This window comes from Numida meleagris, chromosome 3 (genome assembly GCF_002078875.1).
Source record: "Numida meleagris isolate 19003 breed g44 Domestic line chromosome 3, NumMel1.0, whole genome shotgun sequence".
Lineage (NCBI taxonomy): Eukaryota > Metazoa > Chordata > Aves > Galliformes > Numididae > Numida > Numida meleagris.
The window spans coordinates 83,646,177-83,669,192 of record NC_034411.1 but is presented as its reverse complement, the minus strand read 5'-3'; the positions used below and the strand labels follow the sequence as shown (position 1 = coordinate 83,669,192).

At 35.0% G+C, this 23,016-nt stretch overlaps 1 protein-coding gene across 8 annotated transcripts in view; it reads left to right on the top strand.

Moving 5' to 3' along the window:
* Positions 1 to 23,016, top strand: part of ADGRB3 (adhesion G protein-coupled receptor B3) — a 463,944-nt gene that overhangs the window by 245,411 nt on the left and 195,517 nt on the right. For all 8 annotated transcript variants that reach the window (XM_021389992.1, XM_021389990.1, XM_021389989.1 and 5 more), the window contains 2 exons: positions 20,516 to 20,662; positions 21,352 to 21,427. In XM_021389992.1, coding sequence (XP_021245667.1) covers positions 20,516 to 20,662; positions 21,352 to 21,427 — 223 coding nt within the window. The remainder of the gene's footprint in view (positions 1 to 20,515; positions 20,663 to 21,351; positions 21,428 to 23,016) is intronic.

Here is a 23,016-nt window from a genome sequence, read left to right as displayed (position 1 = left end):
TTAAGTGTGGGAAAGGCTACTTTTGTTGATATTAATTTTATGAACAATGATTTTTAATTAATCAGTAATGTTCTAAAATATGCAGATATCACAAAGTTATTTAGCCTTGTCAAAGATGGGGAAACTGAAGGTCTCTGGAGAATATCCACTGGTAGATTAAATTCAGTGTTGACAGAGCGTGTAAGGGACAGTAGTTCAAACCATATGTGATGTTGGAATCTAAAAGAATTCAGTAAAATCCCATGGTCATTCTTAATCAAAGCTCAGAGGAAAAAACAGTATGTTTTCATTTTCAGTAGCCATCAGCCCCTTTCAGTTGAAACTCATTGGGATTCACTTTACTCGCTTGAAGAATCAAAGTTTTTGAAAGTCACTTTAAACTATAGTTGGAACAGTCTACTGCTCAGGGCAGAAACTCATACCATTTCTGATTGGCACCTAATGTAAGGGCATGGGGTGCCTTCTATGCATTCTTTCCACTGGCTATAGACAAACTTGTGACTAGCTTAGGACTGAATCATTCAGTGCATTTAAAGTGAAGAGGAGTGCTACTTTGTGAGTAAATAAAACCTGTGAATAACAGAGCTTCAGAGAAGCATGATTTAAAATAATTAAACAGCTTGAGAATTGGAATGATTAGAATAGATTTTTGAGAACAGATTGTTAAAAAGGACTAGCTGTACGCATATAGTGAATGAAAAGAAAAACTAGGCTGACATCTCAGTTTAATCTTGCTCACAGGAAAAAAAAGAAACAGACTTTAAACTAAATAATTAGCACATTTAATTCTGAATGATAATAAGATATAATTCTTAAGAGGAATAAAATAAAAACAAGTCAATGTTTCAGTGGAGAATGCAGCTAGTTATATTATATTCTATGAAAAAAATGAAAAGTTAAAACTCCATGCTTCCATGTAAAAATCAGTCTCTGACACTAGTACTCTGTTGAGTAGTCTGATCCAGTATAGTAATTAACATATCATAAATTTTCATTTAGGATTTCATATTGAGTCACTTATGTAAGCTTTATAAATATTTGTAGAGACAAAGTCTGATTCGTGCCTTCATAGAGAGTCTTGGATGCCATAAGGAAGAAAATTATTTTAAAACAGCATCCATTGTCTTCTGTCTGGAGAGTTTCTTGTTCACCCTTTGATTGTTCATTCCATATTCATATCCGTGAAATTTATCCGTAAATGTTAAGCAATCTTGCAGGCTTTTCCAGTTATAGATATGTAGAAATGTAAGGAGCTTGCAGAATATGTACCTACTGTAGCTGTAACTCATTAGTAATGGTACACCTGCCTATCTCTGAGAACCCTAGAAAATGAGTAAGCTCTATTTCTGTCTGTTACTGTGGGTTCATTCACCCTTTCCTGAAGGTAAGGCTTTTAGGTCTTGTAGGTTGCAGAGCCTGTTCTTACTCTCTTGTAAAACACACCATATTATATGGTTCATTTACTTATCATAATGGAATCTGCCCACTCTGCTTATCTTATTTGTATTTGTATTAGTGATGTGTATCTTCAAAGCAGCACTTGAGTTCCTTAGATTTATATACCATAAATATTGTACTGGCTTAGGATCTACCAAGAGTCTGAAATGCTCTTAACACTTGAAGCTCTTTTTCCAGTATGTTAAATATGAAAGAAAAAGGCAAGAACATTGATGTTAATTTGTACAGTGCTGTAAATAAAATGTTTAATTTTTTTCAGTCAGGAAACAGCTATTTTAATAATTTACACATACACTTACACTTAATTTGTAACAGAATTGTTCCTTGTTCTGGGTTTTGCAGTACTAAAGCACAGTATTGTGAGTTTTAAAGTGAATATTTGCAGTTAATAAAAATTCTGCTGGTAAAATTTCAACATTTGCTCCCAATAGAAAGAAAAATGGACCTATCAGACAAATGAAAATGAAAATTCCAAAATATCTATGGATTTTTCATCACATAACATACTGGGACATTAATGGGAAAAGATGATTATTATTTCCCATAGCAATTTAACCATTTAAGAAGAACAGAATCAGCATTTATACAAAACCTTAGGCATATTACAAAATCGAAGTAGAGACATTATCAGTGAAAGAGTGCCCTGGAGATTAGTGGAAGTAAATAAATTTTTCTGAAGCAAAAGAAGGTATGTAACTCCTCAAGCTGCTGTACGTAAAAGAATGTGGCTAACGTATTCAGAAACAAATCAAATCCTCAAAAGCCTGTAAAAATAGCAAAGCAATGACTATAACTTTCTATAGAATGTAATTCTTCCACTTCTGAGTTGTGAAAAAGATTGTGAATGATTTTTGAAGATGCCTGCTTGTTCAAATTAAAATTCTACTGCTTTTCAGGTACAAAATTAAGTGTCAGATGTTGTACTTTGCACTTGGCTAAGTGGTCAGTCTTTCAAAAGATAAACCTCTTGTCGTATTGATACCTTCTGTGTTGTTCTGCAGATCTGGATTTCACCATGATGTGGGTAGGGCAAATAAATCAGACCAGTATAGTATATATCATATCAGAAGTTATTTCAGATCTCTGTCCTCCTTCTGTCCATTATTCTAGAATGTACCATATTCTAAGGAAGCAAAAGTTAAGGAAATAGCTTTTAAAGAACTACTCTATGGATTGCACATTTATTATTAAGAATGTGAATAGGAAACATTCTTTGTAGTGTATTGTACTTTATGTGTAAAAACATCTAAAATCATTAATATAATTGTTTTTTCAATACCATATTTTCATAAGGAAAAAAGTTAATCTTGCATGATTTGCAGTGAAATACTTTTCTGATAGTTATAAAACACAAGATCCCCTTAATTCTTGGAGCATTTCAATTCTCTTCAGATTTCTGCCTTGCTTTTGAATAATTAGCTAAATACACGCCAACATAAGCAATATTTAATTAACAATTTTTTGTTATATTTAACTACATATTTTTGCTATGTGGACTTCTGCCAGTTTCCATTGTTTAATGTCCTGCTTCTTCTCAAAATAGCCTGAGTGCGTCGGTGCCTACCATCTTCCCATTTTGTACTGGAAATCTGCTTTTAAGACTGTGTCTATAAACATGAATTAAAAAGGACTAAATGCTTGAGAACCATTCACAGCTGTCTGTACTGTGTTAAATTCGTGGTACCTACCCAAACAGTTTCCAGGCATGCTTCAGGGGGTGAAAACCATTCCCAATAGACATAATTAATTCTTTTCTTATTGCACCACAGTTCATAGTTGATGGTACTCTCTGTTCCTGCAGAGAAAGCCTGGTGGCTGGAGCAGTAATTCTGACTATTGAGTTCTGCCATCTACCCCTTGTTCTTTTCATTCATGATTCTGGCTCCAAGTCCTCATTTTTGCTGGTTCACATGCAGTAGTAGCCCTGCCCCAAGCATGTGTGCTCTCAGTTGAGCCAATGCTCAGTTATGTGAAAAATGCCATTTGTCACATTTCTTACTTCACTCCTTAAAAAACCTCCATCTCCCAAGATTTATACACAGCCAGTGTCAGCCTCATGTTTTCCTGTTCTTCATTTGCTCAAAATTTATGTAACAACAAGCTTCTGGTTACTAACAGCTACCAGAAGAGACAGATTTTTCAGAGAAAATAAAGAAAATAGAAAAACTACAGAGAAAAGTCAGGTGGAAATTTTTTCATATCCTTATATACCTCTGATCCACATGTGTTCATATCATTTCCTTTATAGCAGCCTCAACAATTCCTTGATCAGATCAATATGTTGGCTTTTAGAAGATTCAAGCTTCCTCCCCGATTAAAGGCAAAAACTTCACGCATACTTTGAATTCACAGCATCTAACTTAGTGCCTCAATCTTAATGATTGAGAGCTCATATTTATTTTCTGATATCAAATAAGCTTATTAAGTGACTCACGTTACCCAAAAACTTAGCTGTGGACAGTGTACAAAGAGTAGATTTTTTTTTTCTGCACTTTTCTAAATCTGCATATTCAGTGATCCTAAGGAAAAACAGCTCTCAGAGTTTCTTAAAAGAAAAAATAATTAATATGTAGGAAATTTCTATGAGAATCTTTATCGAAGAAACTTCACGAATGTGGATAAAAAGCTAACCATTCTATGCCTGCATTCTCAATAATATACATAATTCAATAGTTACTTTTGTGCATACAATTTATTAATTTGCCTTAAAGCTGAATCTAAATAAATTAGCCATTCAATATTTTAAAATGGCTGCTATAAGAAACCAGAATAATCTGATAGGTGTTTCCATTCTCTACCTTGTATTAAGAAATATACTTTGGAGAAAATGGCAACTAAAAAAAAATGCAGACATCCAGGCTTGAATCTGATAAAAAAGAGCGCCTGCAACAGAATTATCTTCAGCACATTTGTGTCAATAACTTTTTACATCACGTAAGTATATGTATTTTAGATTATGGTATTCCTAAATTTCTACCTCCTGCAAACTCTTTTCTGAGTCATTCTTTTTATAGGCCCCTTTTTACTTGGACAATTAAAAACTGCTGTTTTCTAGATGAATCAGCTGTTTTATGACAAACCTTTTTTTTAAGAAGTGCACTTCAGTGTTTCCTTAGAAATGAAACAACTAAGTTTATTTAAAAAGGAGGAAAAGAACTTCTATCAAATGCTAGACAAATCAATCTACTGTGCTGAAGAACTACATGATTTCCTCTGTGATTACTTCAGGTTATAACACCAAATAATACAAATCTACTGCTTCCAAACTGCATTGCTTAAAGTAACTTATAAAGTGAGTTAAAAAATTGTGTAAGCATTTATCAGTTTTCATTTCAGTTTCATGAGAGTGTTAGTGGATTTTTCATATCAGAGAAAAGGATTTTTGTGCTAAATAATTATTTCGGCAGTGAAATATTTGAAAAATTGAAAAATTGTTGAGATCAAACTTCAAAGCCATGCAAAAGTGTACTGATATAGTTGTGATTAATTATATTTGTGCTTGTGCTTTTGTTTGTTTTTTAATATGGACAGTTGGACTTATGTACATGGGCCTACAAATATCTCTGCTGATCTGTTAAGATCAAATTGGATAACAGTAATGGAGTTAACAGTAAGATCAGTCCAAAGGATCCTAAATCATCCATGTACTGGGTTTGCTAAAATCAAGAACAGGGTCTGAAAGTTATTAAGTACCTTTTGTTTGTATCATCTTGTGATTTTGAAACCCCTAAGTTCATTCATTTAATGGGTTTTGTTTTGTTATGCTTTCCTATGATTTCAACTTTGAGTTTTAGAACCATATTTGCTTCTCTGGCTCAAGATGGAGATAAAAATCTCTTGTAGGATTTACGTATAAAGTTTCAGACGTAAAGAGGTCTGATCTACTGTGTATGAATATTACTTTTTTCCACCTTGTAAAACTTTGGCAGGAACTCTGTAAAAGATTTTTTTTTCTCTCACCTTCAAATGCATTTGCCATGGGAGGAAGACTTTGACTTACTCAAAGTATGTAGAACAGTTCAGTGGCCTTCCATATTTGAATGGTTCTAGATAAGTAGCACAAATGCTTAAACTGCACTGCAATGGTGCCAAATAGTTTGATGTTGTTGTTTGGTTTTCTTTGTTTTTTAACTAACACCTCCACATATATGGAAACATGTAGTTGGCCACAAACAGTATTCCTTTGCCAATTTTTAAAGGTACAGTTTTGGAAATGTTCTTATAAAAAGATATTTATTCTTTTGGTATGAATGTAAGTTCAAAGCCTGAGCTTTTCTTTTTTTTGGGAGGGGGGGAAATATTTTTCCTAATTTAATGTAAGTTCTTTTAGTATTATTTTAGTTAATAGCAGCATTAGTTAAATGACTTTTTTTTTGCAATGCATAGTTATTAAAATCTTATGGCCCCATTCCATTGTTCAGTAGATAAGTTTCTTGAAAGGAAGTAGATTTCAAAAGCATCTAAGGGAAAATAGTACATTAATAAAGTAACTTGTCCAGAAAAGCTTTCAAATGATGTCTCCAGTCCTGTTGTTGAGCATCATGGCTAGAATATGAGCTGATCTTAAAGACGTGAGATCAAGAAATACTTGGAACCATATTCATATGTGTATAAATGGTGCTCATTGGTGAAACATACTTCCTCCCTGTATTTGCACCAAAATCTCGTCTCCAATAAAGTAGTGGAATGAAAAAAGACCAGTCTGCCAAAGGGGAAGAAACAGTCATCAGGACAGTCATCAGGATGGTTGGATTTTCAGGAACTGGCAATCATATAAGCTGCTGCATCTGCACATACAAGGCTTCTGCCTCAGAGGGAAACATTTATCAAAAATACAGCAAATTTATCCCCTCTTTTTTAATATTTACCTCAAGAGAGTAGAATGTGTTCATAAAGATTAAAGGGAATGTCTCATTTTGCCTTTAGGTATCTTAGATTGTTCGTTGCAGAAGCATACAACGAATGTTTTAATGCTCATTTAGCTTTGAAAATTGCATCACTATCTAGGCAATGTAAAATAATGGTCTCTATTCACAGTCAGCAATGCACAAAGAAAAGTTAATTTCTGCAAAATGATTGTCATTTAACTTTGCCAGATTGATCTTATACCTGTTTCTTGGATGAGTAGTTCCACTACTGGAAAAGATGGCTTGTGATTTTATGCTGCATTATCTATTTTACATTCCTGGTAGTATTTAGAAATCATTTACAGAAGTAAAAATTATAGATATCAAAAACTCTTGTTATCCAGAAATGACAGACTTTACATAATAGGGTAGGAATTCAGGTATGGCACTAGTTCATCTGCTTAGGATGATCTCCTCAGAGCTCAGAGGAGCCTTTAGTGTTTATGTTTATGCTGTTTATCATTTTCTTTGACAAGATATTAGAGTGAGTTTGCAGAATGTATGTGTTTGTTCTTTGCAGAGACTTGAAGCATGCATTTAGGAATTTTATTTTAACGCTTGGAGAATACGGCAGCAAGTAAACATGCAAAATTTGGTCATTATTCCTATGAAGTTATTTGTACGAGCATTTTATTTTCTTTCTAAAAAAAAATCTTTAAGTTATCTAACTGTTCATCAGCTTTTTTAATGTATAGTTTGAAACCATCTATGTCTAGTTATACATATACATATATATATACATATATATATATACATACACATACAATGAGAAAGATGGACATTTTGGTCGCCTGAGTTACAAGTCTCATTTGTAACTTGCATGCAGGAACTTTTGTTTTAATCTGTCAAAGTGTTGAGTACCACAACCACGCACAGTTCTACTCAAACAGCAGTCTGGTAAACAGTTTTATAAACAGCAATCATAGGGATGAAATAACTTTCTGCCCCAGAAGTCAAAAAACAAGATGTTCCTAGAATTGTTTGGTTTTTTTCCTGCCCAGATGTGGATATTAATCTGTATGAGTCCAATCCCTTTGTAGGCAGCGGTAATCCTACAGGTATGACCAGCTCAAGCAGCGACCCTTTACAAGTTGCATATGCGGTTGCATACAGTGTGTATGCACAACATACAATGTGTATGTAAAAAATATGTGTCTATATATATATATGTATATGTGTATATATATATATGTATATATATATATATATACATGTCTAGTTATACATCTGGGCCCAGAGAGTTGTAGTCAATGGAGTTAAATCCAGTTGGCGGCCAGTCATGAGCGGTGTCCCCCAGGGCTCAGTGCTGGGGCCTGTTCTATTCAACATCTTTATCAATGATCTTGATGAGGAGATTGAGTGCACCCTCAGTAAGTTTGCAGAAAACACCAAGTTGGGAGGGCGTGTTGATCTGCCAGAGGGTCAAAAGGCAATACAGAAGGACCTGGATAGACTGGATCAGTGGGCCAAGGTAAACCATATAAGTTTCAACAGGGCCAAGTGTCAGGTCCTGACTTTGGTCACAGCAACCCCAGGCAACCCTACAGGCCTCGGGAGGACTGGTTGGAAAGCTACCTGACAGAAAGGGACCTTGGTGTGCTGATGGACAGTCGGCTGAATATGAGCCAGCAGTGTGCCCAGGTGGCCAAGAAGGCCAATGGCATCCTGGCTTGTATCAGGAATGGTGTGGTGAGCAGGACTAGGTAAATAATCCCGCCCCTATACTCGGCATTGGTGAGGCCTCACCTTGAGCACTGTGTTCAGTTTTGGGCACCTTGGTACAGAAAGGACACTGAGGTGCTGGAGCAGGTCCAAAGAAGGGCAACAAGGCTTGTGAAGCACTTGGAGAATATGCCCTACGAGGAGAGTCTAAAGGAACTGGGGCTGGTTAGTCTGGGGAAGAGAAGACTGAGGGGAGACCTCATTGCTGTCTTCAAATACCTGAAAGGAGATTGCAGTGAGAGCAGACCTGGTCTCTTCTCACTGGTGACAGGTGACAGGACAAGGGGAAATGGCCTCAAGTTGTGCCAGGGGAGGTTTAGTTTGGATGTCAGGAAAAACTTCTTTACAGAAAGGGTTGTTAAGCACTGGAACAGGCTCCCCAGGCAGGTGGTTGAGTCACCATCCCTGAATGTGTTTAAAAACCGTTTGGATGTGGTGCTCAGGGACATGATTTAGTGGTGGGTTGCTAGAGCAGTATGGTTTGGTTGTGGTTGGACTTGATGATCTTGAAGGTCCTTTCCAACCTGAGCAATTCTATTATTCTATGATTCTATGTTTTCATGGACTTTGTTTCCTATTGATATATTTTCTGTTGATACCACCAGCTGCTGGACCCAGAATTTTAATTGTTGCCCAGCATTCTCTGTACTCACATTAACCTGTGCCATCACTATTCATGGCAATGTTGAAAGTCTCTCCTGGCTATAATTTGGCATGAAATGGAATTGTTCAACCTGAATTTTATTTATTTTTAAGATTTCAATCTTTTTCATGAGTTTCAGCAGAATAAAGCCAAACCTTCCATTAAAGCAGTTTAAATAAAGTTTTGTGCTTCATTATTATTCAAATATCCCTTTTTGCAATAAATAATATACCTGTAAAACTCAAATGTTTAAATTATCAAGTTTCATACAATAGCCACAGTTCGTCTAAAAATAGGTCCAGATTACATTCTCTGCATCTTCACTTCTGCAAAAAGTTATTGCTTTGAAATATTATCAAATAAGTGATTATTCTTACACTGACCAGTAAACTTTGTCCCTGTTTGGTTCAATTTAGATACTTATTACGAATGTTTGCCACCAGAGTGCAGTTAGTTTGTTTTCCAATAAAACACCATTTAGATGTTTTGGGATTAGGGACAGAAAACCCATTTAGTGCACTGAAAATATTCTATTTTGGCAATAGCACTGTAAAAGCTATACAGAACGGAGAGGGAAAAATAGCTAAGGAAAAAAAAAGGCAATATTATTTCCAGCATTCTTTAAAATACTGGTTACTGGGCAATAATACTATAGTCGTGCTATGGTGGAGAAAAAGAGCAAAGTAAAATGGCACTTTTTGATTGTCCAGTTCTCCAGGGAATGATTTATATTAGGAAAGCCACTTTGAATGTGGATTAAAATTCTTAAATAGTCAAATACTATTGGAAGACGATGCATTCTTTTCCTGGCCATATCCTAGATCAGAATGTAGAGGTAGATACTGCCAGCAATCCCAAAGACAGCATGGCAGTAACAGTAAAACTGGGCTCAAATGTTTATTATTTACCACTGAACATCTCTACAAGACCAAAAGTATAGAATGCTTTGGAACAAAAATGACAGTAGTTTTCAGTAAAGTAACAGTTTCTTTGGCGTGTATGTTCAGCCACCCTTTGTATTAGTGCTTTCAAGTACAGGCAATTAATTAAAGAAATTGGACTTCGCTGTTGTTGGGTAGTCCAGTACGAACAGTTCAATAACAAATAAAAATTTCACTCCTGCATCTTATTTCCACATTTCATCCTCATGATATTGCATTTCAAATTAATTCACCATGATGTCTTCTCAAATAACATGAGCAAACAGTAAATTCTTCCTTCCAGCTTTACATCATAGATGTAATTGTGTTTTCTGAAGTACTGTGTGTTGTAGAATGGAATGTTATCTGTCTAGAGTTTTCCAGGAAATAAGGCATATTTAGCCAAAGCAGTATAGTTTCAGTTTGAGGGACTCCTATTTTGAAGATATATTTCATAAATACACTGGCACAACAAATTAAAGAAACAACAGTAGCAATCGAAAACAAAACTAGAAGAAAATAGGTTGCAGATAGGATTTAGTGCTAAAGAGATAGCAGAGTTATGTCAGGTGTATATGTAAGTAATAGAAATGTTGTAGAGCCAAACAGTCATCATTAGGGATATGAATGCTACAGGGGCATGCTGATGGCTCCATTTGACAGCATCTGTTGTGTCTTAGGAAAACCAGAAAAAAATGTTTTCTTATTTATGATAGTCTCTACAGATTATCTATCTAATGTTGTAATTCCCTCCAACATGTAAGATCAAAGCTGAAGGTACCATAAGGGCATCTGAAAAGTTGTTCTGAAACGAAACGGACTTTTTAAGAACTAGAATCTGCTGTCAGTAGAATGCCATATTGTATCTTGAGTTACATATTTTGACCAAATTCTGTGATTAACTTCAGCACTGAGCTTGCATTTTAAATACTCAGTCACAGGTAAAGCTCAATTCAGTATTCATAAAATGCCACTTAAGCTTACTACACAGTAACTACATAAAATCAGATGAATTTTAAAACCTTTAGAAGGCAATTCAGACACCACCCTGTTTTTCTCTCAAGTGCATCAAAAATTTACAGGATATGTAAGGCATCTTAATTCAAACAAAGGAAACAATAGTGTTGTACCATTTAATTCAGTTTTCTGGTTCACTTTTGTTTCACAGTTGGTTTTCATTCTTCAGTTAGCTGCTCGGATCTTTTTGATTCCTCCTTCCACAACTTCAATAAATATGAAAAGCCTCTTCTTTCAGGAGAGAGGAAACAGGATTCTGGAGATGAGTTGACCAGAAATAAATCACAAGAGCTGAGTACAACCTCCACATGCCATAGTGATTCACATAGTGACATTATGACAGCTTGTAATAACCAGGCCCTGTCATTCTTTATAGACCCAATTTTCTAGTTAGAAGTTTTTTAAAGCATCTCCTCATTGCACAGTTGCTTTATTGAAATGACCATAATAACTCTGGGATATTTCTCCTGAGTTATTAAAGTTAATTTAGAATTCAACAGTGTGAACAAGTAAATCAACCTGGTCTAATTAGAATTACTTACTACTTATATTGAATAGAGTCTATATCTCCCACAGAGGTACTGAGTTTTCATTGTGCCATGCATGATATAAAAAATCTAAATAAAGCATGTGTGCATTATCCCAACAATTACATTTCATAGTGCCCCAGGACCACTTTTTACAATTCCTTAAGCAAATCTTAATCTGCTTTATCTCCTCCATGGAGAATATTAAAGATGAACTAGACTTGCCTCCAGAAAGCAAAGACCTAGTTATAAATTCCAGTGAGGAAGGTTAGATTCATGGCTCTAACATTAAACTGAGACACAGAAGACATGTCTTTCTTCACTAGTTCTATTTCAGATTTTCTGTATAATTCTGCCTAAGCCTTTCTTTAAGCCTTCCTTGAAGATACTTACGGGGTAGATGTTGTAGCACCTGTTTTTCAATTGCTGTGTTCAGGGAGAAGAAGGGTTGATCTGTGAGGCAAGCCAGAAGACAGCTGGGAATGTACAGTGGCCTCACTGGCACAGGCTACCTGAATGCATGCAGATCTTCAAAATTCAAGTGCTGAAATTATTAGACTGATACTGTAAAAGACAGTGTTAGACTGGCAATTCTCACTGAGACTTGGCCAGGTTTAAAGAAGAAAGCAACTGAAGTTGCATTTGAGAAAGAAATCATTCCTGCTAGTAATCAAAGGTACAAGCTTGAGCTTTGTAAGTATCTTACCTACTACTCTAATTTTTCAATATTAAGGGAGTTAAAGTATTAAAAAAAAAAAAAAGCATTGAGATGTTCTGATTGGAACACTTCTGAGAAAGCATATGGGGAGATTTGCACACACCCAGGGAATTTTCTGCACAGATAGATTTGGACAAATCCAAGTCCTCATCAGTATCTTCATACTGAAATCTGGAGTCATTACCTCAATTCCATTTGAGTCTAATCCTAGGTGAGTAAGCCTGGGCATTTACTGTTCATGTCTTCCAAGACCTGATTGGTCCTTTACCATTTTACACCTCAGCATATTCATGTCTTGCAGCTACGCTACATATTTCCTACAGTTTTTCTAGCCTTCTATTGCTTTCAAGTCTGTCTCAACAACTGTGCCATATTCATCATGAGATATATTCATCCACTGTACTTTTAATCAGAGAAAGACACCTGCATTATCCTCATTCTTTGTATTCATTACTAGATTTGTTACATAATGTTTATGACATTACCGTGTCACGAGGGCAAATTTCTCAAGTGAATGCGTATTTTTATTGGTGTTACTAATAATCCTAATAAAGCACCCCCTTTCTTGGCCATTTCTTTTTATGATCCAAAGGAGTATGGTGCATTTTGTTTCTAGAGAACTTAACGAGTTTTGGATATTCAGTAGATATGTGACCATGTTATAGATCAGATTTGAAGGTTTTCTTCAGTTATCTCACATGCCTTAGAACATAGCTAGAAAAGAATTACAGCACTATAGAATGGGTTATTATGCACCCCTTTTCTTGCCAAACTGTAGCATATATATTAAACTGAGAAAGGCGATTGAAGTTACCAGTTAAAGAGAGTAAATTAGGGTCTGGATCCAAGCAACACAAAGGTATAAAATATTGGAGATAATGCTGTAGAAAAAGAGGGCCATCTGCAAACATTCTTTTGTATATAATCTTTTGCTGGATGTGTCTTTTTAAGAAGGCTCTACCTTTTAGGATTCAACAGCCATTTCCATGGAATTAGTTCTCTGACATTCTATGCCAGAAAAAATTACAATTATCTCAATTTCAATATACTTATATTTGTATCTGAAAGTTCTTTAAGATGCCATTTTGTATGATAAAAAAGGCTTTTAAGTAAAAAGTAAAAGTAAAGTTAAAAGAAAAAAATCCACGTCCAGTCTGCTACAAAAACCTGTGATTATAGATAAGTATTGGTTCACATGCTTTTATTTAGTTTCCTTTTGTGTGGCTTTTATACATCAAGTCTAACTCCATGCACAAGAAATCGCATCTCATATTACCTTTCAATATCTCGTGTAAGTTAGTTCACATCCTTCTATATCTCTGAATGGATTAGGATTTGGTTGTCATTTCCCTAGAGGTTAGACAGTGGCCATCTTTCCTTTGCTTCAATTTGGTGTTTCGGGGAAACAATCATTCTACCTCTGCTTTTCATCTCCCCAGGCAATGTAATATTGTGGGAATATTTTTGTCAATTCCCTGCTAATCACATTTTGTATCTACTGCCCCTACCCCCGACTAATCTCGTCCTACTGATCTCTGCCTACATTTACAAGAGGCCTTAGTTGATGTCTAATCATCGGTAAACATGATAAATAAACATTGATATGATCTTCCTCCCTCAACTGTTCTTCCATCTCTGATGACAGCTTCATTACTCTTCCTGTCTTCTGAGCCCACTTACTTTAACATTATCTTCAATCTCATTCTCTTTTCCCTTGTTATCAGCTAGAATCACCAGCACTTACAATTTTTTCTTGTAACTTAGTGATTGAAAAATGCTTGGTTTCTACACCTTCCCTGCACACTCAATCTAAAATAATGCTTCAATTGGCCTAGCCCCCTCACTGTCGCCATGTTTCTAACCTTTATGTCTGTAACATTAAAACTCATCAACTTACATGTCAATTCTATCTCCTGCATCAACCTCTGTCTTCTGTCTGGCTTTATGCTGAGTCTTTCTGTACAATGCAAAGTGCCTTCTGACAAGCAGGAGTTGCTAAGGGAGACCTTAGTCTTAGTCTTAGTCGTAGTAGCATGAATACAGAGTAATACTAAGAGAAATGAAAAATAATAAAGCTCTTTTAGATACACAGACTACCTTGGATGTGACTCTGGGTCTCTTTGCCTGTTTGTGTCTTCATCTTCCTCAGTATCACTCCTAGAAGACAAAATTGCCTTCTAGTTAATGAAATACAGCCTTCTACCATGCTTAAAACTTTTCTCTGAATAACCAAATATTTCAGGAAGCCTTCATTTTACCATAAGAACACAATTTCTTCTAACTGCTCAAAAAAAAAGTTTAAATTTTCACTAGTCTTATGATTCAAATTTGCAAATTTAAATGTGCTTTTGTTCTCTGTGTAACATGTTGGCCAGCTACAAATAGCCACATTCATCTTAGAGCAAGCATTAACAGTAAGTGAATAGTAACAATGATTATACTATTAAAATGCCAATTTTTTTCTCTTGTGCAGACATGAGGAAGTTGCATTTGGAATATGGCCAAATTCTATGATAATACGATAATTTTCATATGCTAACACTTTCTACGGAACTGAACTTATATCTTTTGGAATCATCTGTGTTTTTAGTTCTTTTTTGAAGAAAGCTTTTATTGTTCCAAACTTGGAACAACAAAACATTTGGAAAAAAATTATAATCTTATGTTTTACCTCCTTCAACTTTATCAAACTTGATCTTTCATCATAACAAATTTGCAATCAGAAACCACTCAAGAGACTTCATCTGCATATGTGATGTTTTGTGAATTTTTAGTATACGCTTTAGTTCTTCCTGAAATATGGAAGCTGGTATCAAACAGAAGTATACAAAAGCAAAAAGAAATGCTTACCTGCTACCTATTAAAATATATATATATTTTTTTAATTTAGTTCTAAAAGTGGCAGAAAAGATCTGAGTTTATTAAATGTGTCCAGATCATTGCTTTCTAGCCTGCCCTAAGTGTTATACTGGTCATATTCTTGATATGGTAGCTTATTGCTGGCATTTGTTACAAACTGTTGAATATATATTCAGACCTCATAATATTATGTGTCAATATGTGTTACTTACTTTTTGTACTGCTTGAAGGACTAACGTTGTTTGCAAACCTAAAACGGAAATGAGTTCACTACCTCTCTGTGGTGCTTGCCATACATAAACGTGTCATTTTAGAATGAAAAGGGTAACAGGCACTTCTCTTCCCCATTGCATTTTCTATGGAATACCAAAAGGAAATTTTTAGAAGTCACTGTTAAGGTAGCTTCTTGATTAATCAGTAACATTATTCTTAACCTTCAAACAGTATTCTCATTTAATGCACTTTGCTTGACACCAAGGGAAGAACTGCCTGCAGAACTCATGCACCATTAATGAAAATGTCTTTGATATGTCTACTTCTACTTCTGCTTACACCAGTTCTGTGTCTTGCAACCCAAAGCTTGAATGAATGTGTAGCTGCTATGGGCTGATGACCATTAGGGATATAAGTGCATAACAGTCTTCTAGGGGCTCCCTTTAGTTGCCTGCTTGTAGAGCAGCAGGGCATGATAAGGTTCTAATTCAGAAAGACATCATTTTGATGTTGGTAGTCTTAGGAAATGATACGTTACGTCTTAAGTTCTTTAAGAGTGCTTTTCTGATCATTGTTTGATTTTTATTCACTATAGGGGAATTTCATGAGTGTTATTTGCAGAATGAAAATTACTTGCTTGATCTTATAAGCAAACACAGGATACAATATCACCATAGACTTGTTATATATGATTTTGTGGGTGGTAAGTAGTGGATTTATCTGTGTAATTAGGGAAAGATTTTAAGGGAGATCATCAAGCCTGGTCAGGGGCAGAGGTCTGTAGCAAATCGGGAGATCCTCAAATTGATCTCCTTAAGAAAGGAGTTTCATGATTTGTATTTGTTGCAGAACATCTTTAAAATGAAGAGGTTTCATTGGATAGAACAAATCTGATTTAAATATCATCTTTAATGTGTCCATCTGGGTCTTTGATAATAAGCCAGGCAAAACTTTGTTCCCTGTGTATCCAGCATGAACTGATTTGAATGAGTTTTTTTATTCTGTAAACAAACAAACAAACAAACAAATGTTTTACATTTCAGGTCAACAGAAAAATTCTGAAATGTATAAAAATGATTGCAATTGAGTCTTATTAGACAGGTTTGCAGTATTCTGAATTTTAACACACACACAAAAAATAAAATCTTTTCATATTCTCTGTTCCAAGCCTTTCTGACAATGACAGTTCTATTCATTAGTATTTTATCCAGAAATAAATTTAGCAGTAGCTCTCCCAGAAGGGCAGTGTATCTTGTGTCTGAAAAATGAGAACCTGTTGTGTGATGAACTCAACTTTTCTAAATGCTGAATTGCAGAGGAGTTGGACTAGATGACCTTTAAAGGTCCCTTCCAACTCAAATGATTCTATGATTCTGTGATGCTTAGAATTAATACTTATCTGAATCAATAATTATCATGAAATCATCAAATATGTATGTGTACTTATGTGTAATTGAACCAATGTCTTATCATTTATACCAATATGCATCAAATGAATATTCATGGAATTCTAAAAAGACTGGCTATTTTGCCTATGTTATAACTTAAAATAGGCTGCGTGATCTTCCATCTAAGGTGTATTCAGAACTAAGGTGATATTGCTTCTTGAAGACAGATTATATTCTACTTCCTAAATACTTCAGATAATGAATACAGACATACTCATAATTAAACTCCAAACTAGTGGAAGCTCTTGACTGTTTTTTTTTGTTTGTTTGTTTTGAGAGCAATGTCTGGAAAATCATAGGAACTGCCACAATATAAATAAATAAATGAGAATTTTCAGTATTGGAGTGCAGTACCAGATTTAATAGAATAGAAGTTACATCAATAACTGAAATACATTTTTAGATGAGAGAATAATGTATGCTGTATATGATATATGTGGGATGTTTTGATATTTAAATTTCTTTTACTCAGATGAAAATGTGAATTTATCTCCTGATTAGTTCATTTTCATTTTTGGTTTCCTTTTTTCTTCTCTTTTTTTTCCACTTTACTACTTAATTCTGCTAATATTCTAATTATTTCCAGAAGTATACAAATTCCATGTGTGTATAAACAAGCTAAATTTGCAGTGCCTGAAAATGTCCTGTTGAGTTAGCATTATGTCTTGCAAATTCAGGACATGATGTTTTGGTAAGGTAATCTTAAAAAATATGTGTTATTTTTGTTTACCCAAAAAATGAGAAGTAATGTGGTTGTCTGATAATTGCAGAACTGAATCATTCAAATTCCAGTATTTCAAACATCCTTTTCTAATACAAACCTAACAAAAAGTGGGTACAATGAAGTGCAAAGTGAATGACATGTCATTCCATCTTAATGTCTATGTATGACATTTGTAGAACAAACTGACATTTTAGCTGCTGACATGTGAATGACCTGGCACCTGAATTACATGCATTCTCCTCTAAAAGGCTTGCTGATTTTCATGTTAACAAAGTAAACAATTATTTTCATACTGAAGATTAAAACTGCGTTACAGAATCACAGACTGGTTAGGGTTGGAAGAACTTCTGGGTCCATCTGGCTCAACTCCTGCTTGAGCAGGAACACCCCGAGCAGGGGGCCCAGAACCATGACCAGGCGGCTTTTGAAGATCTCCAAGAAGGAAACTTCACAGCCTTTCTGTGCAAGCTGTGCCAGTCTTCTGTCAGCCACACTGTAAAGAAGTCCTTCATGGTGTTTAGACTGAGTTTCAGAACAGCAAAGTCACTTTATACAATGGAAATACAGATTCGTAGGTCATGCTTCAAGATCTTTTTCAGATGAGATTTAGATTTTTTCATGTATCCTCCTGGGCATGTTAACATGGGCTGAATTAGTTGCCTCTACTTAGAGTCCACTAAATTATCTGTCAAAGGTCAGTGTCATGTTCAAAATTGTTAGGCACATACTCTTAGAATCATTCAGCAAAGTGGCTAAAGAATGATTTAATAATCTTATGTGAATCTCTCAAGGCAGTCTTTGCGGGATGTGGAGCAAGCATTTTGGTAAATCAGTTTCAATTATTGTTTTGTGTGCTATATACAGTCTCTATACAAAAATACACACACAAGAATATCCAAGATATTACAGTGGTATCCTCTGTGAAAATGAAGACACTTTTATTTAGCTGGTTTCTGACTGTGAGCAGAAGAAAAACTTATCTGAAACATGAAAAGGAATATATATATACATATTTATGTCATATGAGTCAGAAGTCAAATGCTTAGGTTTTGTGTTTATCACTTTAATTATTAACAAATACTTTTGAATCTTGGTTCTTAGTAGTGCTTAGGTACCATAATAAATGTACCTATTTAAAATAAATAGACAGAGTCCAGAGAGGTACTATCTTGAACCCTCACCATTTATCCAGTTCTAAAGTGGTTTTCTGTTGTACAGAGTGAATTCCGCTGATTAGCATTGATTTTCTATTTCAATAAAGAGAACTGTCTTCTGAAATATGGATGAAATATTGAGGCTTTACTAGCTAATTAGATAGCCAGATAGGTAAATACACAGATAAAGAGTGTGCAAATATTATATATGTATTGTCCCATACAGGCTTTATTTAATTTTGAAAGCTCAACAACTGTGAGTTTAATTTTGTTTCTGTGAAAAATAAAATAAATGTCTTACTATATTTTAGGAACCATGGAAAAAATCCATTTTTACAATGTTAATATATTCTGTTTATCCATTGGTTGTGTGTGAAAACATGTCGTCCATTTTATGCCCCAGTAATTTGGAAACACCTGAACTCTTCTCCCTTCACACAGCACCTGAAATTTCAGAAGACTAAGCATCCCTTGAGAACAGGGAATGTATTTGCCAATTTCAGCCCAGCAGGGATTGTACCTAGCATTGTAAAGCTCTGATGATAGTTTTATAATGGAAAGCCTGAAATAACTTCAAGTACCATTTCATTGATGGTGTTCTATAATGCATAACCACTCTAATTTGAAACTAAGAGTCAGTTATCTAGAAATACATTTGTAGAGTTAATAATGTTGACATCTGAATTTTGCTGTTTTCTTGGATATGAATTACAGTTTCCTTTCAAATAAAAACCACTGATGAGACATCTAATGGGTTTCTACTTTAATTTTGCTCTTCTGCTTGCTTTTCCAGTTTTCCCCATTGTATTTATGGTTAATCCCCTTGTGTAGTCCTGGGAGAAAAATCATTACACAGATCAAAGTACAGTTCTGATGTCCAAACTCTTCCAACTGTATTAGCCTCATCAAAAATTGATTAGCATGAGCATTGCACAGGAAATGATTATCAGCATTCATTCAGAAAAGAGCTAGGACTCCAAAGGTGTTGTTTGTCATCTCTCTGACTGCACATAAACTCTTGTGTCCCTGTCAGTTCCTTAAAAGTATTTGGAGTCTTGCTAGACACTGGCAGTGTTGCCGTGGAATCTATACTTAGACTTCACAGCAAAGCTAAAACTGATTTCCAGATAATAGTTGAGTTAGAAAACAGAAGGAAAATGAGATTGAGTAAATAAAATTCCAAATTGCCTATTATGTGATTTAGTACCTCTTTCTTCTGTCTTTCTATATCTGTTACAAATATGATAGTAATGTTGTTTGGAAGGTTTGGATTTTTTTAGATGAAAAAGTATAATTAAGAATTCAGAATGGGAATTATTCTTCCAAGGAAAAGAAATCAAGTGCTTTACTGCATTACTCTCATTTGTGTGGAAACAATGAGGTCTTTTGATATGCGATTCTCCTTAATGGGTCTATCTTGAAATTGTGCCTGTATAGGGGATAAAGGCTCTGTTATTGCTTCATTATCCTGCATCTAGAAGATATGTTTCCCAAAACAATTTGCAGCATCCTCCTCCTTTTACTGTCACATTTAATCATTTTAGAATTTACTCTGCAGATACGACTGTGTCCTAATGTGAATTTCAGAGTATGAGCCAGTACATTTAACACTCCCTGTTAAGAGGAGAATCTGACTGACAAGTGATAGGATCAATGCAACATAATTATGTCAGGGAGACCTGACAGCAGCTTTTCAATATCCTGAGAGCGGCTATAAGAAAGAAGGGGACAGATTCTAGCAGGGTCTGTTGTGATAGGACAGGGGGAAATGGTTTCAAACTAAAAGAAGGGAGATTTACTTTGGATATAAGAAAAATGTTCTTTACGATAAGGGTAGTGGCACAGGTTGCCCAGAGAGGTGGTAGATACCCCATCCCGGGAGACATTTAAGGTCGGGCTGGAGGGGGCTCTGAGCAACCTGATCTAGCTGTAGGTGTTCCTGTTCATTGCAGGGGATTTGGACTGGATGACCTTTAAGGGTACCTTACAAATCACATGATTCTATGATTCTACGATAATTAATCCATAACAGAACTGCATAATAAACAGAAGATGACACTTTCAATGATGGTTAATGTCCTACAAATTCCTATTTTACTTGAAATGTATTATTAAATATTTTTTATTGCTGCACGTTTATCACTATTTGATGCTTTAAAATATGAAACAATTTTATTTCATTTTTTTTTTCATTTCTCTTTCTAGTGGCTAGCATTCAGAAGCTTCCTGCTGCATCTGTTCTAACCGACATCAATTTCCCCATGAAAGGAAGAAAAGGAATGGTTGATTGGGCACGAAACTCAGAAGATAGGGTTGTCATTCCAAAAAATATATTCACCCCTATGTCAACAGGTAAAGAAGCGTATCAGCATGTTAATTTTGTGTTGGCATTAACAAGGGAACTCAGGATCTCTATCTCATAGGGCTCCTGTATAATATGGAAGTTGTTTTAAAAGAGAGACACCTTATTCCAGAGGGAAATAATGGAATTTAATTTTTGTATCCGAACAAAAAGTGCTAAAGAAATCCAAGAGAGTGGATTGTACCTGTGGTAGTATGAAGTGGCCTGAAGCACAGCACTTCTGAACCTTCTGCCATCCCAGCAGACTGGACCATTCCAACAGATGGTATAAGTTTTACCAAATAATGGTTAGCAGACAAATTACCCCAGCTTCAGGTGCAACTTACAAATGTCATTGCAGTGCAGATCTTTGACTTCAGAAAATTTACTTGCTACACATTAAATGCTAAAGACAATCTTTGAGAATGTTTCATTACAAAAGTAGATGAACTAGCATGGATGTCGGTACAAAGCAATAGATTTTTGAAAATGTGATTTTCAGTTTTTAAATCTTTTTATATATTTCTGACAGCGTAACATCTTTATGAAAGGATTCTAGGATATAATTCAAAGTTATGGTAGTTTATTTAAAATATAATTTATACTGGAAAGATAAATGATATTCAGGAGGTGTTTTTTTTGTTGCTGACCAAGGCTTGGGAAAGAGTATTTTAAAATCTTTTTTCCTTATTCTTTTTAGAACTAGATGAATCAACTGTATTTGTACTTGGAGCAGTGCTATACAAAAATTTAGAACTCATTTTGCCAACTTTGAGGTAAGAAACTCTGTAACCATAAATAGAGTATTAATTAGGATAAGTACATTACATGTCTGGACAAAAGCAAACAGCGATAATCAACTGTGCAAATGTATTATGGGATTTTTTTTCTACAATTATTTGAAATATATGTGTATATATTATGTTTCCTTCATGCTTAGTCATTTGTATTATAGAGATAGATTTTTTAACAAATTGTTTTAATTTATGTTTTATTTAATCTACATTAAGCTTAAAAAGAAAATGTTCCCTTCAAATATTTACATTGATTTAAGTTAATGCTCAGGCCACATATACTTGTACTTCACACTACTGTTGATCTGGTTACTACTTGTGTGCTTCATTGGTCTACTAATGTCTTTTTAACAGTAAAATAAACTGGTATGTATTTTGTCACACTACAGTAAGTAACCAGAAATAGAAAGGATAATGATTAGAAACCCACTGGATCACCTTTCCCTATTCTATTTCATCAAAACTTCAGGAGCTGAAACAAAGGTTGGAAAATGGAAAGTGTTGTCTTTGAATGTAATTTGACAAAAAAAGTACTAAGATAAAACAAACAAACAAACAAAAAACAACGCAGCTTCCCAGTAAGGTTGCAGTGTGCTGTGCACTGAGTAGCTGCAATGTTAGCGATAGAAATCTCCTTGCAGTAGAGTACAGTGCGAAGAGTGATGTCCTGGCAGGACACCTGGTAGCTTGGGGGGTGCTAGCAAGAGCCATTTATGCCTAGGGCACGGTGACAGCTCATCCACTTCTGAAATATCAGTCAGCACTTTGTATTTGCTGTGCCAGTTCCTGAAATTAGCCATGAAGAAAGTGATGTTTGTGGAAGAGGTCTTCTTCCATATTCAGAAAAACAGAAGCAAACAACTATCATATTTAGCCCTTTTTGAGAGACTTTGGAGAAAATCTGCCAATCCTATAAAAGCACTGAGGTGGCCATGTACCCAAGTACCTTTCAAACCTTTGCACTGTAAACCCTAAATCACAATTAAGCCTTTTCAGATCACAAAGGCCAGTGGTTTTTAATTTAAAGAAAATGAGTGTGAACTTTTGTATACTATATATTCGCTTAAATGAAGAGCTGTTCCTTACATTTATTTCATCCATAAGAAAATTGATATTTATAAGCCTTACTGTGTTTTCACTAGAATCAGTAGCACCCCAAGTAGAAGGAATAGGAACAGGGACATAAAATTACAGCAACTTAAGTACTCTGGTCTGTGTAAAAGTTCACTGCAGTTCCCAATTTGCTTTTATCTTTTCTCCTTTCATGTGGTTGCTGATTTCTACAGCAAAATTGACCATTTCCCTGTACAATTCAGTTCATAGACAGGCTTTGTGAGCTTCTAAAGCAAAATGGTCTAATAATCTAAGTGTATATATTCATAAATGAAGCCTTTAGAAATTCAAATATGAAGATATCCCACTTTGCCTCTGAATATGTTCGGTATTATTTGAATCCAATTCTCAGTTGCCCAAGAAAAGGAAATGAGCACTATTACTTTCTCTTATGTGCATGAATAAGGAATAAAAGTCATGATTAATCTGTAATGTAAAAAAAAAATCAACACCCTGGG